General features: G+C 40.4%; 1 protein-coding gene across 2 annotated transcripts in view; it reads left to right on the top strand.

Moving 5' to 3' along the window:
• Nucleotides 1–3,562, top strand: part of mras (muscle RAS oncogene homolog) — a 60,185-nt gene extending 56,623 nt beyond the window's left edge. For both annotated transcript variants that reach the window (XM_008109975.3, XM_003214919.4), the window contains exon 6: nucleotides 2,650–3,562. In XM_008109975.3, coding sequence (XP_008108182.1) covers nucleotides 2,650–2,749 — 100 coding nt within the window. In that variant the 3' untranslated portion in view covers nucleotides 2,750–3,562. The remainder of the gene's footprint in view (nucleotides 1–2,649) is intronic.
• The last annotated feature ends 8,831 nt before the right edge of the window (nucleotides 3,563–12,393 follow it).

The raw sequence follows: 12,393 nt of genomic DNA on the forward strand, positions 1-12,393 counted from the left end.
TTCAATCAATGTAGATTTTTTCCAGCTATTTTTTTCTTAAGATAATTTGCAATATATAGAGGGAGAAGTTGAATAAATGCGGTTTTTCTGAGACTGACACCTAAATGGCATTTGAGAAGCACAACTATAGTTATGGCACTCCATCATAGTCTTCAGTGTTCTCCCCCCAGAACAAAATTGTACACAAGAAATCTTTTTATGTGTCCCATTGACTAATTGACTAGGCACTTGGCACCTTTTCTTTTCTGTTTCACTTCCTGTATTCATTGGTTTAGGCCAAGTCTTTCAGGGGAGACACAGTTGAAGTGACAAAGGCTTAACTGACAAAGAACAAAATAGATAGGGATAAACTAAATATTGGATGCAGAGGGTATACTTTGAATGTGCATATTATTTTTTTGTTTAAGAAGAGGAATCAATAATTGGAGACCCTGGGTTATTGTAGCATATCACACACAACAGCATTGGACTATTTATTTATTTACAGTATTTATATTCCGCCCTTCTCACCCCGAAGGGGACTCAGGGCGGATCACATTATAACACACATAGGGCAAACATTCAATGCCCATAAACACATCAAACAGACTGAGAGACACACGCAGAGGCAAGTTAACCTTCTTCTGAGGGGATGTTCGATTCTGGCCACAGGGGGGAGCAGCTGCTTCATCATCCACACTGACGGCACTTCCTCATTCCAGGTCGTAAATTAGTTAATCTTGCCTCCCCACTTTATAAGTGGTACCTTATCTCCTACTTGATAGATGCAACTATCTTTCGGGTTGCTAGGTCAGCAACGAGCAGGGGCTATTTTTTATTTTTAATTGACGGGTGCTCACCCCGCCATGGGCTGGCCTCGAACTCATGGTCAGAGTGATTTAAGGCAGCTGCTCAACAGCTGCGCCACAGCCCGGCCCCTAGAGCTTGATGAGGCTTACTTTTGGGTAGAGACAGTATTGTACCTCTCATAACTCAACCCAAGACTAAGCAACATTAATCTCCCCAGAAAGCATTGGACTTTAACCCTTAGCCTCCCAGGTTATGTTAACAAGGCTAGGGCTAATCTATTTATCATGTCAGAAGTGAACTGAGGGTAAAAACAAAACAAAGTTTAAAAACTTGGCATGATACTAAATGTCCTTTGACCAGTAGCTGGCCACTTGGAGCGCCTTTGGTGTTGCTATAAGAGGGTCATCCATTGTGCATGTGGCAGGGCTCAGACTGCATTGTAGTAGGTGGTCTGTGGTTTGCTCTTCCCCACACTCGCATGTCGTGGACTCCACCTTGTGGCCCCATTTCTTAAGGTTGGCTCTGCATCTCGTGGTGCCAGAGCACAGTCTGTTCAGAGCCTTCCAAGTCGCCCAGTCTTCTGCGTGCTCAGGAGGGAGTCTACCAATCGGTATCAGCCAAACCTTGAGGTTCTGGGTTTTAGCCTGCCACTTTTGGACTCTCTCTTGCTGAAGTGTTCCAGCAAGTATCTCTGTAGATCTTAGAAAGCTATTTCTTGATTTAAGGGGTTGGCATGCTGGCTGATATCCAAACAAAGGATGGGCTGGAGATGTTACTGCCTTGGTCTTTTCATTATTGGCTGCCACTTCCCAGTGGATGTCAGGTGGAGCAATACCTGTTAAACAGTATAATTTCTCCAGCAGTGTGGGGCGTAGACATCCTGTGATAATGCGGCATGTCTCATTAAGGCCCACATCTACTGTTTTAACATGGCAAGAATTGAATTCAGGCTGAGTATCTTTTATCTGGAATTACAAAATTCAAAATATTTCAAAATCTAAAATTATCAACATGAATGACTGAGATAGTAACACATTTGTTTTCTGATGGTTTAATGTGCACAAACTTTGTTTCATGCACAACAGTAATTTTGAAGTACCAGTGGTTAAGAAGATGGGTTCTTTTTTCCGCAATAGCAAGTGTATATAACATGTTGGATGCATTTTTCAAGTTGATCCAATTGCTCCCATTGAGCTGAAAACTTAACTGGTAAAACACTTAGCATACAGGTTAAGCTGTTCATCCTGCAAATTATAACTGTGCACCAGTTGTTAGACAGAGATATTTTTTCATCTCTAATGCCAAATACAGAAGCCTCACTAGATGCCTAGGCAGAAATCCAGAGTTTGGGAAAGTAAATTTTTGGAATACAGCTCTCAGAATCCCTCAGTCAATAGAGCCAATGGCCCTGTAGGCTGGAAGGTTTGGAAAATTGCATTCTTAAACAGACACTTTTCCAAGTTTTGCATAAACATGTGTGACGAAACACTGCCATTCACTTCTTAAATAGACAAAAAGGGGAACTGGGGTGGGAGGGTTCCTTGTGCTTTCTTTGTTAACCCTTTCACTGCCTCAAATAGCTCCACAAAGTTCAAACCACACATTGCTAATATAAATTTCCTTCTTTTATTATGAATACTCTGAAGGCAACAGATCCTGCCTAATCTTAAGAGCTTAACAGGTTGAGCCCTGGTTAGTACCTGAATGGGAAGCTACCAACAAATACCAGATGGTGTAGGCTCTGTCTGGTATTCAGTGGTAGCAAAACCGTCTCTGAAATACATGGGTTTGCCATAAGCCGTTGGGCAATTTGAAGGTGCCCATGCATACACTGATGGCTTATTTTATATTCCTTGACAGGCAACAAGTCCCAGAGAAAAGTCAGAAGAAAAAGAAAAAGACAAAGTGGCGAGGAGACAGAGCAACCAGTTCCCACAAACTGCACTGCGTGATTTTGTGACCTGCCTCTTCCATGTTTTGCTCTTTTCATTCGAATGTGAACCTAATTTGAACTAAAAGAAAAGAAGACCAACCCTTGAAACACCGTCAGCGCTAACATTTCAAGAACAGTGATTCTTACACTGGAAAAAAAAACTTGACAGGAAGCAGAGCCTTGGGCATTTTTTGAAGCTCGGCCAAATGACTGCTTGGCAAATGGTGAAGGATGGTTTAGAGAAGAGGAGGGGGATTCTCCCTAGAAAAGCGGGGAGGAAACTCGGGACTGGAGTTTTATGAATGTCGACCATCTCAACAATCTTTATTTTGTAATAGGGAGGGAGGGGGTCTGAGTTTAGAGGCCAGGGTTTCTAAGTGTGGCTCGTTTCTAAACAGTGAGAACTGACTCATTTTTGTACCGTGGTCTGGGGTGGGGTTCGGGAGGGGGTCAGCACTTCCTCGCTCAGTGAGCAACTGAGAAAGAAATACAGTGGGGTTTATTTTCTCTTGCACTGGACACTCCCAGATCTAGTCAGTCATGCCAAACTGTAACATTATATGAAAAAGTGCATAGATTTGGAGGAAGAAAATGAATTCCAGCTGCTCCAGACATTGTGTCTCTCCCATCTGTAAAAATGCCAACAAATAGGATGAAGGATTATGGTTGGTTAGCTAGTTGGTTGTGCTTGTCTTTGTTGTTAATCCCAGATTGGGGAGGGAATATAAATTTGTCTTGTTTTGTTTTATTAGCATGTGAAGGCTGCCATGAAGCAGGGGAGGTGGGGTGGCCATTTTGCTAATCCTGAAAATATTTAAATTAAAAGTTGTTTACAAAATATGATTAAGAGTATTTTTAATAGAAGAAACAGCATGGGTCAATATTAGGCAAATGTAAACTGAATGCATTGGTCCTTAGCTATAAATTTTGGTGTCAAAGGGTAAGGATATTCATTGAATCTTGAAGTCTTTTGCTTTCATTTCTAAGACAAAATAACTTTGGAGTTTTGCTGCTTTGTACTTCAGTAATACATTCCTAAGTTCAAAAGAGTTTGACTCTTTCAGTTCTCATCCTACCAGGTACATCTGTTTTTCAGAAACAATTCTATGCTTTAAAAAAAAGTCAAGTACTAAATATTTAATCAAACACACAGTCTTATATTTCCAGATGCGGTGCTAATGTATATACGGTCATTTTCAAATCATATTTAGTGTTTCCCCCCTTCATTCCAGAACACTTACAGCATGATACCATATTATGGAAGTTATGCCATAAATCAGTGGCTCTCAACGTGTGGGTCCCCAGATGTTTTGGCCTTCAACTCCCAGAAATCCTAACAGCTGGTAAACTGGCTGGGATTTCTGGGAGTTGTAGGCCAAAACATCTGGGGACCCACAGGTTGGGAACCACTGGCATAAAGGATGAGCTTTCCTAGAGGACAAAAGCCAAATGGCTATCAGTGAAACAAAGAGGCAGATAAGATTTTTCTTGCCATTTCTTCTGACTAGTTGAGCAAATGAGCTGGCTGTGAGCCATTTTGTTTTGGGTTTTGGAACTCAATGAGACTTGCTTCTTGACAAAGGTTTCTGGTTGTAGTGCAGCCTTCCTCAACCTGAGAACCTTCATTAAAGTGCTAGGCATTGTTCGTAACATCTGGAGAGCAGATGGTTGGAGAAGGCTGCCATTAGAAACCATTTTAATTAGTCATCATTTAAGAAATCCTGGTGATCCAGGAAAATGAAAAGAGACAGAATCGAGATGGCAATGCACTTCAATAAAATATAAAGCTTCTAAAAACTTGTTGTCGAAGGCCTTTATGGCGGGAATCACTGAGTTGCTGTGAGTTTTCCGGGCTGTATGGCCACGTTCCAGAAGCATTCTCTCCTGACGTTTTGCCCACATCTATGGCACGCATCCTCAGAGATTGTGAGGATGCCTGCCATAGATGTGGGCAAAGCGTCATGAGAGAATGCTTCTGGAACATGGCTATACAGCTCGGGAAATTCACAGCAACCCACGTCTAAAAATGGATTCTGGCTGCTTCTCAGTCACAATGAAGAAGACAAAGAAGTATCAGACAGCTACCTGTGTTTCATTTCCACAGCTTATTGGGTAGAACTGATATGTCAACTCTGCTGTTTTCACAGGTGGAACATGGAGCTGAAATAAGCCCTTAAACTGAACAGGAAAGCAGACAGCAAATTATAACTTTGGCCAAAGGATCCACCAGGACTCAGCACTGTGTTCTGTCCAAGATGGATGCAGTTTTTTTTTCAAGCATCTGCATTTTATAGAACAAGAGTTAGATATAGTTGACAGTCTCAGATGACAATCTGACTGGATGATTCAACAGCATTACCCTTTTATTACTTCATACTGGCCTAGAGTATAAATCATATTAACACTGGAGTGCTATTTGAAACAGCTTCACCCTGACAAGTTCTTCATACGTTAGTTGGTGCTCAGAAGTAGGGAACCTTTGGCTACATAAAATGAAATTCCACCTGAACATTAAGAAGAGCTTCCTAACTGTGAGCTGTTCAGCAGTGGAACTCTCTGCCTCGGAATGTGATTGAGGCTCCTTCTTTGGAGGGTTTTAAGCAGAGGCTGGATGGCCATCTGTTGGGGTGTGCTTTAAATGCAATTTTCCTACTTCTTGGTACGGGGTTGGACTGAATGGCTCACAAGGTCTCTTTCAACTCTATGATTCTGTGTGATTAAGACTACAATTGCTATAACCCCTTACTTGGGACTTGTAGAAACTGAAGTCCAAGACACTTGAAGAACCTAAGTCACTGCAGTTAGATGGATGTGTGGCATCTGGAACATATCCACACTATGCAGTTATTGAAGCGTAGTTGCTAAAAATTGGAACAGCAGCAAGTGTGGCACAATAGGACACAATACCTCATACCTAGCATTGTTGCTTGACATGATGAAGGAAATGGAGATCAAGGAAATGGTCTCCTACAGTGATGGCAACTTGTGGTCCTCTGAATGGGGATTGACTACAGCTCTCTTCAGTCCTAGTCAGCACATGGCCAATATGGAAATCATGTCTTCCAAGAAATTTTGACTCAACTTTAGCATTTCAGGAATCAGTACCCTTCAGCTGGATCTTTCAGATATTTGATTACTTGCAGGTGATTGCAGATAGCTCTTGAATATGAGACAGAGTGAGGTTTTGCTCACCTGCAGGGAAATAATAAAGTATTGTGCCCAAAGTCATGAAGAGGCTTCTGTTTTCATGCCTCATTTTCAAAATACAGGGTGTTTGAAAAAAGAACTCCCTAGTTTTAATGTATTTATACTTAAAGCTAGGGAGTTCTTTTTCAAACACCCTGTACTGTAACATTTTTTTGGTTATGTTGTTACCTTCTTTTTGAAGTGCGCCAGAACTGGTATTTCCCCCTGTTTCTATTATATTATTCTTCCTCATTCCACTGCCCCATGACTACCTCTACTTCTTGATCTGAAAAAGATGTAGAGGCGTTATTCCACAATGTATTCTCTTGACTTGCATTTTTCCTGTGGCTGCTTTTGTCTTGTTTTTATGCCTTATTTGTCACCTGGCTGATGATCCATTCACACTGCACAAATATAGCACTGTGGTTCCATGGCAACATCCTATGGAATCCTGGTATTTGTAGTTGAGAGAGAGGCATTTAGAGTTCTCAGCCTGGGAGCCCTTTTTGTGCCTCTGATGAAACTGCAAACCCTAGGATTCCATAGGATGTCAAACCAATTAAACTGGAATGATGCTGCAATAATTGTGTCGTGTGAAAGAATCCTGAGTACAAGAAACCATGGAATTCAAAAGATACCAGAAATAAATTTCCACAATAAAAGATAAGGCACACAGATATACAAAAAGTATACATACAGAGTCCTCAGTTATCTTCCTACTAAGGTACGCACTGCTCAGAATTTCTACATTTTTTTCTCAGAATTTATTTTTTTCAAAAGCAGTTTGTTCTTTATGAAACTGAAGAAAAAATATGGGAAATGTATTATCGAAAGCTATCATGGCTGGAGTTGGAGCCCTTGGTGGTGCTGTGGGTTAAATTGCTGAGCTGCTGAACTTGCTGACTGAACGGTCACCGGTTTGAATCTGAGCAGGGCGAGCTCCCACGGTTAGCCCCAGCTTCTGCCAACCTAGCAGTTCGAAAACATGCAAGTGTGAGTAGATCAATAGGTACCACTCTGGCAGGAAGGAAACGGCACTCCATGCAGTCATGCCGGCCACATGGCCTTGGAAGTGGCTGTGGCGCAGGCTGTTGAGCAGCCAGCTGCAGCCAGCTGTGGCAGATCACTGAACGGGAAGTCATGAGTTCGAGGCCAGCTCGGAGCCTGCGTTTGTCTTCTGTCTTTGTTCTGTGTTGGGGCATTGAATGTTTGCCTTGAATGTGATTGAATGTGATCCGCCCTGAGTCCCCTTCGGGGTGAGAAGGGCGGAATATAAATACTGTAAAAAAAAAAAAAGTGTCTACAGACAACGCTGGCTCTTCAGCTTAGAAATGGAGATGAGCACCATCCCCCAGAGTTGGAAACAACTAGACTTCATGTCAGGAGAAAACCTTTATCTTTAGTTTTCATGGCTGGAATCACTGGGGTGTTGTGTGTTTTCTAGGCTGTATGATTGTGTTCTAGAAGCATTTTCTCCTGACGTTTCACCTGCATCTGTGGTTGACATCTGAAAATGCCAGCCACAGATGCAAGCAAAATATCAGGAGAAAATGCTGCTAGAAAATGGCCCTACAGCCACACAACACTTCACAAATATGGAAACATTTTCACAACCATGCTTTGTCCTTGTTCATGCGGTGTTTCAACACTGGGCTTTTGCACATAAAGCTTTTGAAGGGCATTTTCTATTGGGCACTTGATACTTAAGCCCATGTGGTACATATCCATGTAACATAAGCTGTGCATAAACTGCAGTTTGACCTGTGGGCTCCATAATTTATGTGGCTTACTTAAAAACTGTGGGGGTTTTTTGAGGGGGGGGGGGTGGAATTTGTGGAAGTTTGCATAGTAAGAAATCCCTGTCTCTATGCAGTGATCTGATGCATACATAAACAGTTTTACTGTGTGAAGAGGGAAGCTACAGGGAACAATTTAAACCCGCTTCCATGCTACAGCTGTTTTCATATACATCTGTTCCAAGTTTGGTTAAACTCTGGCATTGAAGGGTGTGTTCAGTGCCCATGTGAGAAATATGTGCACATTTAAGAACTATTTTTCTCTATATCCACTTAAAACAATGGCCCTTCTGCACAAAGGAGTAATTAATATGCAGCAGCTTGTGGGAGCAGCCTCGCTGCCTCTAGGCAATTGAGGGCAAGGAATTTGGAGTGTGAGAGTTTTGCATCCATTCTCTGCATCTCAATACCAGGGTGCCCTTTCTGCTGCCTGTAGCCCCAATAGCTAAGCTGTGGGAACTCGCCAAAAAGTCTGGGCACATACTTCTGTTACAAGGGCAGTCTTTTCAGTACACTTCAGAATGAAATCTGACTTTTGCAAAGGGAGCCAGAGGAGTATTAAGGATGCTGAGCAAAAAAAAAAAAAAGGCAGGAAGCTGAAAAATGAGGGTTGGTGCTCTAGACCCAGTTCACACCATTGTGGAATGAAAACAAAACACAATTATACAAACTGGGCACCAGCACAACCCTCCTATTCCCCTCTGAACTTCCTGCCTTTGCTCACTTTGATTCTAAGACCTAGTTAGTATTTCAGCTGAATTCCTCTTACTACTGTGTTCAAAGCAGAGACATCACACTGGCAACAAAGGTCCGCATAGTTAAAGCAATAGTATTCCCCATAGTAACTTATGGATGTGTGAGCTGGACAGTAAGGAAGGCTGAGTGAAAGAAGATAGATGTTTTGAACTGTGATGTTGGAGGAAAATACTGAGAGTCTCTTGGACCGCAAGAAGATCCCACCAGTCCATACTCCAGGAAATAATGCCCAGCTGCTCACTGGAGGGAAGGATATTAGAGGCAAAGATGAAGTACTTTGGCCACATCATGAGAAGACAGGAAAGCTTGGAAAAGATCATTATGCTGGGGAAAATGGAAGGAAAAAGGAAGAGAGGCCAACCAAGGGCAAGATGGATGGATGGTATCCTTGAAGTGACTGGCTTGACCTTGAGGGAGCTGGGGGCGGCGACGGCCGACAGGAGACTCTGGCTTGGCCTGGTCCATGAGGTCACGAGGAGTCAGAACCGAATGAAAGAATAAACAACAAAATGTGTTCAAAATGTATGTCTCATGACCCTCCATGATCCCTGCTGCTGCTCGAGAGCTTCAAGGAAAAGAGAGGTTTTCCCATCTCTCATTTAACCATTCTTGGGTTGTGTCTGGGGTGGAAAGGTTGTATTCATTATACATTTCTTAGAGAGAAATACATATGGGAGACTGGGAAATGAGTATATTTTTATTTTTTAAATTAATTTTAACACAATTTTTTGTGTCAGGAGCGACTTGAGAAACTGCAAGATAATTTATAAATAAAGCAATATACATTCTGTTGAGGGTTGTAGAAATAAATAAATAGAAGCTTTACACAGTTTCTGAATCAAGATAAATCCTGCAGTATAATAAAATGTCACCCAGGCTTGTGTAACAAGTAACAGTATTTTTACTTCAGTTCAGAAGATCAAACAGTACAACAATATATATATAGCAGTCTTTCTTAATTCACACAGAGAACTGAGAGAATAAACAGTCCCTTTAAACAGTCTTTAAATATGCTTCATTTGCCTTATAAATAATCAGTCTTCGGAGAGTGTGGCAGCCATTTCCTCCCTGACCATTTCCAGGTAGCTGCTGTCTTCCCTCTTAGAGATGAAAGTGTCAGTTAAAACTGTTTGTCTCAGCACCAAGCTAGAGACAGCAGCCAATCGGAATTCTGGCTTCTGGGTGGCTCAGTCAATCAGCTGTTGACACATGCCCTTTCCAGTCAACTCACCACATCATGGTGCCTCTTTTACAAATCCTCACACATTCAAAAATTAAGAAACAGAAAGAAGAGGAAAAAGAAAGGCATATAACTAAAACACATTAAGGTTCTGAGCCCCAATCCTAAATATAACAGAGAAGAAAAAGAAAAAGGCAGAAAATATGATTCTACCATTACAGATCCAAAAACATAATCCTATTGAAATTACTCAAAGCCATAACCACAAATTATTGCATTGATGGATTTCTTATTTTAAAAATCCATAGTTTCCAATTATTCAAAATAATCTTCAATTAATAATAATAATAATAATAATAATAATAATAATAATATAACTTTATTATTATAACCAACTACCATGTCCCCGAAGGGACTCGGGGAGGCATACGTGGGGATGAGGCCCAGCATAAACAAGGAATTCAAAGTTATATAATTAAAAACATATAACAAATAAACAATATAATTAAAACAATTAAAACCGGAAAGTAAAAACATCATAAAAATACAATTGACTTGTCCTTCAAAACCCTGGAAGATCGGAAGTTCTGTGGAACTCAGTGAAACCTTGTCTTGTTTTTACATAGGATTGTAGCACCATAAATAAACAGGCATAACTGTAGGAAAAGGTAGGGATGATGATGGTGATGATGATGATAGATTTATTTGTACATAACAACACAGCACACATGCATATTAGGTTCAAGTGTCTGGGATTCATCTCTGAATATCGGGCTCTTACCAAGGGCCAAGGATATTATTATTATTATTATTATTATTATTATTATTATTATTAATAATAATAATAATAATAATAATAATATAATAATAATAATAATAATAATATAATAATAATAAGTGGTCCCGGTGGTGATGGGCACACTGGGTGCTGTGCCAAAAGATCTCAGCCGGCATTTGGAAACAATAGACATTGACAAAATTACGATCTGCCAACTGCAAAAGGCCACCCTGCTGGGATCTGCACGCATCATCCGAAAATACATCACACAGTCCTAGACGCTTGGGAAGTGTTCGACTTGTGATTTTGTGATATGAAATCCAGCATATCTATCTTGTTTGCTGTGTCATACAACATCGTTGTGTCAATAATAATAATAATAATAATAATAATAATAATAATAAGTTTATTTGTATCCCGCCTCCATCTCCCCCGAAGGGGACTCGGGGCGGCTTACAGCAAAATCAAAATACAAACAATGATAAAATATAAAACATCAGGACAAAAACAAAAACCAATAAAAAATATACACAATAAGTTAAAAAACACAACGCAGAATTACAGGTATTTTCACAGAATGTGCACAGTTCCAAGAAGTGCTGCCTTCTACAGCATGTGGAAGGTTGTTCTGACCAATTTAAGGTTTTTCCAGTGCTTTTCAAAGTTTCTTGGAATGCCTCCAAGCGCACCAACCACTATTGGTACCACTATTGTTCTTTTGCCATAGTCGTCCAATTTCAATTTGTAAGTCCTTGTATTTCATGATCATTTCCAGCTCTTTGTCCTCTACTGTCACCTAATGCTGCAATGTCTATAATAAAAACGTGTTTCTTTTCCTCCACCATTATATCTGGTGTGTTATGTGGCAGGTGTTTATCTGTTTGGATTCTAAAATCTAAAATTATTTTATGATTTATACTATTATTTTAGTGTTTATAAAAAAAACCCTGCAAAACAGTGAGTCCGCGAAAAGCGAACCACAGTGTAATCCAGTTCAAAGCAGATAATCTGGATTTTATATGGCAGTGTATGTGGGTCTTAGGTTAATAATAGTTGGGATTAGTTCAATCGAATAATAATAATAATAATAATAATAATAATAATAAGAAGAAGAAGAAGAAGAAGAAGAAGAAGAAGTTGTTTATTTTTATCCCGCCTCCATCTCCCCCGAAGGGGACTCGGGGCGGCTTACAGCAAAATCAAAATACAAACAATGATAAAATATAAAACATCAGGACAAAAACAAAACCAATAAAAAATATACACAATAAGTTAAAAAACACAACGCAGAATTAAAACATCAGGTTAAAAACAATGAGGTTGCAAAAGTGGATAAGCAAAGTGTACGGTGCACAATATGGGTAACATCGAAGTTCCTGATTAGCACATCAGCATGCCTTGAAAACACATCGTAAGCCCAGTTGCCACCAATTTTAAGGGTATAACAAAGTGTTAGCATGCTTACTGGGCTAGCAGCTATTTTGGATCAGCTCCCAGAGTCTGTACCTCAAAGTATGAATAATGAGGAGAAGAGTGGGTGCCACTTGTTAACCTTTTCCTTGTCTCCCTGGTAACAGGTAGGTGGAAAGACACATATGTGATGTCATTGCAACACTACTGTTCTTTGCCACTTCACTTTGTTCATTGTCACTGGAGAGACTGAGAAACTTTCATATGATTGTATCAGATTGTGATAGCTCTCCAGCACACACACCTTTTAGTTATACATTAGCAGGGAAAGCTATGAAATGGTACAGGTCAAAAGCACCCATGTGTTTCTCCATTTAACATGAATTTGAGGTCTTAGTTTGGTCTCAAGGGAATCAGGATTAGACTTTTGAGCAGGACCTATGTGGACATGGAAGATGAACATCATACATGATGCCCATACTAAAGGAATGTATGGGTTTTTGCAGCAGTGCAAATACTATCCTTCAATTTATTATAGGTCATTGCATTTTTCCACACCAAGGCC

The sequence above is a fragment of the Anolis carolinensis genome, chromosome 1 (assembly GCF_035594765.1).
Source record: "Anolis carolinensis isolate JA03-04 chromosome 1, rAnoCar3.1.pri, whole genome shotgun sequence".
Taxonomy (NCBI): domain Eukaryota; kingdom Metazoa; phylum Chordata; class Lepidosauria; order Squamata; family Dactyloidae; genus Anolis; species Anolis carolinensis.